The following is a 5,245-nucleotide window of genomic DNA, read 5'->3' as shown; positions in this document are numbered from 1 at the left end:
GCACTACCTGGGGCGGAGGGCTGTTTTATGGACGAGACCTGGGCTCGGGAACATGACATTCCTCTCAGACAGTTAAGGGAGCCCACGGCCTTGTTCGCTTTGGATGGTAGTTCTCTCCCCAGGATTCAGCGTGAGACGCTACCTTTAACCCTCACTGTCTCTGGTAATCATAGCGAAACCCTTTCTTTTTTAATTTTTCGTTCACCTTTTACACCTGTTGTTTTGGGCCATCCCTGGCTAGTTTGTCATAATCCTTCTATTAATTGGTCTAGTAATTCTATCCTCTCCTGGAACGTCTCTTGTCATGTGAAATGTTTAATGTCTGCTATCCCTCCTGTTTTCTCTGTCTCTTCTTCACAGGAGGAGCCTGGTGATTTGACGGGGGTGCCGGAGGAATATCATGATCTGCGCACGGTGTTCAGTCGGTCCAGGGCCACCTCTCTTCCTCCGCACCGGTCGTATGATTGTAGTATTGATCTCCTTCCGGGAACCACTCCCCCCCGGGGTAGACTATACTCTCTGTCGGCTTCCGAACGTAAGGCTCTCGAAGATTATTTGTCTGTAGCTCTTGACGCCGGTACCATAGTCCCCTCCTCCTCTCCCGCCGGAGCGGGGGTTTTTTTTTGTTAAGAAGAAGGACGGGTCCCTGCGCCCCTGCATAGATTATCGAGGGCTGAATGACATAACAGTGAAGAATCGTTATCCGCTCCCTCTTATGTCTTCAGCCTTCGAGATCCTGCAGGGAGCCAGGTTTTTCACCAAGTTGGACCTTCGTAACGCTTACCATCTCGTGCGCATCAGGGAGGGGGACGAGTGGAAAACGGCGTTTAACACTCCGTTAGGGCACTTTGAATACCGGGTTCTTCCTTTCGGCCTCGCTAACGCTCCAGCTGTCTTTCAGGCATTAGTCAATGACGTCCTGAGAGACATGCTGAACATCTTTGTTTTCGTTTACCTTGACGATATCCTGATTTTTTCACCGTCACTCCAGATTCATGTTCAGCACGTTCGACGTGTCCTCCAGCGCCTTTTAGAGAATTGTCTTTTTGTGAAGGCTGAGAAGTGCACTTTTCATGCCTCCTCCGTCACATTTCTCGGTTCTGTTATTTCCGCTGAAGGCATTAAGATGGATCCCGCTAAGGTCCAAGCTGTCATTGATTGGCCCGTTCCTAAGTCACGCGTCGAGCTGCAGCGCTTTCACGGCTTCGCGAATTTCTATCGTCGTTTCATCCGTAATTTCGGTCAGGTGGCAGCTCCTCTCACAGCCCTTATTTCTGTCAAGACGTGCTTTAAGTGGTCCGTTTCCGCCCAGGGAGCTTTTGATCTCCTCAAGAATCGTTTTACATCCGCACCTATCCTTGTTACTCCTGACGTCTCTAGACAGTTCGTTGTCGAGGTTGACGCGTCAGAGGTGGGCGTGGGAGCCATTCTTTCTCAGCGTTCCCTCTCTGACAACAAGGTCCACCCTTGCGCGTATTTTTCTCATCGCCTGTCGCCGTCGGAACGTAACTATGATGTGGGAAACCGCGAACTGCTCGCCATCCGCTTAGCCCTAGGCGAATGGCGACAGTGGTTGGAGGGGGCGACCGTTCCTTTTGTCGTTTGGACTGACCATAGGAACCTTGAGTACATCCGTTCTGCCAAACGACTTAATGCGCGTCAGGCTCGTTGGGCGCTGTTTTTCGCTCGTTTCGAGTTCGTAATTTCTTATCGTCCGGGCTCTAAGAACACCAAGCCTGATGCTTTATCTCGTCTCTTCAGTTCTTCAGTAGCCTCCACTGACCCCGAGGGGATTCTCCCTGAGGGGCGTGTTGTCGGGTTGACTGTCTGGGGAATTGAGAGGCAGGTAAAGCAAGCACTCACACTCTGTCGCCGCGCGCTTGTCCTAGGAACCTTCTTTTCGTTCCCGTTCCTACTCGTCTGGCCGTTCTTCAGTGGGCTCACTCTGCCAAGTTAGCCGGCCACCCCGGCGTTCGGGGTACGCTTGCTTCCATTCGCCAGCGTTTTTGGTGGCCCACTCGGGAGCATGACACGCGTCGTTTCTTGGCTGCTTGTTCGGTCTGCGCGCAGACTAAGTCCGGTAACTCCCCTCCTGCCGGCCGTCTCAGACCGCTTCCCATTCCCTCTCGACCGTGGTCTCACATCGCCTTAGATTTTATCACCGGACTGCCTTCGTCAGCGGGGAAGACTGTTATTCTTACGGTTGTCGATAGGTTCTCTAAGGCGGCTCATTTTATTCCCCTCGCTAAGCTCCCTTCTGCTAAAGAAACGGCACAAATCATCATCGAGAATGTTTTCAGAATTCAGAAACTTCCGTCAGACGTCGTTTCGGACAGGGGTCCGCAATTCACGTCTCAATTTTGGAGGGAGTTTTGCCGTTTGATTGGGGCTTCCGTCAGTCTCTCTTCCGGCTTTCACCCCCAGTCTAACGGTCAAGCAGAACGGGCCAATCAGACTATTGGTCGCATCTTACGCAGTCTTTCTTTTCGTAACCCTGCGTCTTGGTCAGAACAGCTCCCCTGGGCAGAATACACCCACAACTTGCTTCCTTCGTCTGCGACCGGGCTATCTCCTTTTCAGAGTAGCCTCGGGTACCAGCCTCCGCTGTTCTCGTCTCAGTTCGCCGAGTCCAGCGTCCCCTCCGCTCAGGCTTTTGTCCAACGTTGCGAGCGCACCTGGAAGAGGGTCAGGTCTGCACTTTGCCGTTATAGGGCGCAGACTGTGAGAGCCGCTAATAAGCGTAGAACTAAGAGTCCTAGATATTGTCGCGGTCAGAGAGTTTGGCTCTCCACTCAGAACCTTCCCCTTAAGACAGCTTCTCGCAAGTTGACCCCGCGGATCATTGGTCCGTTCCGTATTTCTCAAATCATTAATCCTGTCGCAGTGCGACTTCTTCTTCCGCGATATCTTCGTCGCGTCCACCCGGTCTTCCATGTCTCCTGTGTTAAGCCCGTTCTTCGCGCCCCCGCTCGTCTTCCCCCCCCCCCCCCCATCCTTGTCGAGGGCGCACCTATCTACAGGGTCCATAAGATTTTGGACATGCGTCCTCGGGGCCGTGGTCATCAGTACCTAGTGGATTGGGAGGGGTACGGTCCTGAGGAAAGGAGTTGGGTTCCCTCTCGGGACGTGCTGGACCGTTCGCTGATCGATGATTTCCTCCGTTGCCACCAGGTTTCCTCCTCGAGTGCGCCAGGAGGCGCTCGGTGAGTGGGGGGGTACTGTCATGTATTGTCATATTATGTCTTGTTCCTGTTCTTTCTCTTCACTCCGTCTCCCTCTGCTGGTCGTATTAGGTTACCTTCTCTTCCTCTCCTTCCCCCAGCTGTTCCTCATCTTCTCTAACTACCTCGTTCACCCTTTTCCCACCTGTTCCCTTTTTCCCTCTGATTAGGTCTCTATTTCTCTCTCTGTTCCTGCTTCTGTCTTTGTCAGATTCTCGTTTGAGTTTCTCATGCCAGAACCAAACTATCGTCTCGTTTGCTTCACCCTTGTCCTGTCCAGTCGGAATCTGCCTGTTCATCTGATGCTACGTGTGATCAGGTACCTCTGTCCTCTACGACCCGCGCCTACCCAGAGAGACCAGCAGTCTGTCTCCGCTAACCCAGCTATTCTCCTCTGCTGCTAAGAAGGGGACTCTAACCCAGCTATTCTCCTCTGCTGCTAAGAAGGGGGACTCTTCTGTGATTATCAGAAGGACTTTATGATTCATTTGTCGCCCTCTCTGCGGGTTGTCTATTTTGCCATTATATACATCTGAAGAGGATCTATGTCTTCCCTGTGTTTTGACATTAAAGGACTCTGTTTTTGTTAAACCGCTTTTGGGTCCTCACTCACGTGCATAACAATGAGGCCAATGGTGACTTTAAAACAGTTACAGAGTTTAATGTCTGTGATAGGAGAAAACTGAGGATGGATGGATTGTGACTGACACTGTCTATTCTGTTTTCCACGTACGGGACAAATTACAGGTCAAATACAACAAATGTGACAAACAGAGATACAGAGTGGGAAAGCCAGTGTTTATTCACAACAGTAAGACTTAGTTATAAAATGACTTATTTGACGTATAGAAAAGCAAAATGACATATAGAAAAGCATCCATCTCTGCTTCTCTTTCTCCTTGTCCTGTCCTCCCTCACTTCTTAGCAGCAACCTTTTGGGTGTGGAGCTGGTAGATCTGTTCACAGGCGATGGAGAGGCCCACCACCAGAGAGACAAACTCCTCGAAGCTCACCTTCCCATCACCATTCTGGTCCAGATCCTTCATGATCTTGTCTATAGCGGCTGGGTCCTTCTGGGACTGAGAGGGAAGGAGAGATGAAGGAGATGAAGAGAGTAAGTGTGAGTGAGTGTGAGTGAGTGAGTGAGTGAGAGAAATCCCGAGTGGCGTAGCTGGCTAAGGCACTGCATCTCAGTGCTAGATGCGTCACTACAGACACCCCCGAGGGCGGCGCACAATTGGCCCAGCGTTGTCCAGGTTTTGGCCAGTGTAGGCGATCATTGCAAGTAAGAATTTGAAAGAAAGTGAAAGGGGGACAAGAAATACAGGGAAAGTATAGAGGGACAGTAAGATAAAAACAGAGAGAGAGAGAGAGAGAGAGAGAGGGATGTCAGTGTTACCTTCAGGAAGCTGGCCAGTTCTGTCTGCATCAGCTCTTTCAGCTCCTTCTTGCTCAGTGTGTTACAGTCACCGTCCTTGTCGGCATAGCGATGAAACACCGTGATCAGGGACTCCATGGAACTCTCCAACTGAGACGGCATGGCTGCAGAGAAGGATACACTGAGGAGGGGAGAGAGGGAGCGGGGAGATGGGAGGGGAGAGAGGGAGGTGGAGATGGGAGGGGAGATAGAGGGAGGGGGAGATGGGAGGGGAGAGAGGGAGGTGGAGATGGGAGGGGAGATAGAGGGAGGTGGAGATGGGAGGGGAGAGAGGGAGGAGGGAGATGGGAGGGGAGATAGAGGGAGGGGGAGGTGGGAGGGGAGGGGAGATAGAGGGATGAGGCAGATGAGAGGGGAGATAGAGGGAGGGGGAGATGGGAAGGGTGGGGTGATAGAGGGAGGAGGGAGATGGGAGGGGTGGGGAGATAGAGGGAGGAGGGAGATGAGAGGGAGGGGGGGATGGGGGGTGATAGAGGGAGATGAGATAGAGGGAGGGGGAGATGGGAGGGGAGGGGAGATACAGGGAGGAGGAAATGGGAGGGGAGGGGAGATGGAGGGAGGGGTAGATGAGGGGGAGGGGAGATAG

The 5,245-nt window shown here is 52.3% G+C and overlaps 1 protein-coding gene across 1 annotated transcript; it reads right to left on the bottom strand.

Moving 5' to 3' along the window:
- Positions 1-4,000: 4,000 nt before the first annotated feature.
- Positions 4,001-4,794, bottom strand: LOC139405727 (protein S100-A1-like). Its single transcript, XM_071148151.1, has 2 exons — positions 4,621-4,794; positions 4,001-4,300 (listed from the first exon to the last, which is right to left on the bottom strand). Exons 1-2 carry the CDS (start codon positions 4,759-4,761, stop codon positions 4,136-4,138), a joined length of 306 nt encoding a protein of 101 aa, XP_071004252.1. The 5' UTR covers positions 4,762-4,794; the 3' UTR covers positions 4,001-4,135.
- Positions 4,795-5,245: the final 451 nt, after the last annotated feature.

Source organism: Oncorhynchus clarkii, chromosome 3 (assembly GCF_045791955.1).
Source record: "Oncorhynchus clarkii lewisi isolate Uvic-CL-2024 chromosome 3, UVic_Ocla_1.0, whole genome shotgun sequence".
In the NCBI taxonomy this organism is placed as follows: domain Eukaryota; kingdom Metazoa; phylum Chordata; class Actinopteri; order Salmoniformes; family Salmonidae; genus Oncorhynchus; species Oncorhynchus clarkii.
This window is presented reverse-complemented; position numbering and strand designations above follow the sequence as displayed.

Bases quoted from the DNA above. Each gene is read 5' to 3' on its own strand.
- LOC139405727 (XM_071148151.1), bottom strand. From the start codon at position 4,761: ATGCCGTCTCAGTTGGAGAGTTCCATGGAGTCCCTGATCACGGTGTTT. The intron at 4,301-4,620 runs GTAACACTGACA...CTTCCCTCTCAG, and splicing joins AACTGGCCAGCTTCCTGAAG to TCCCAGAAGGACCCAGCCGC.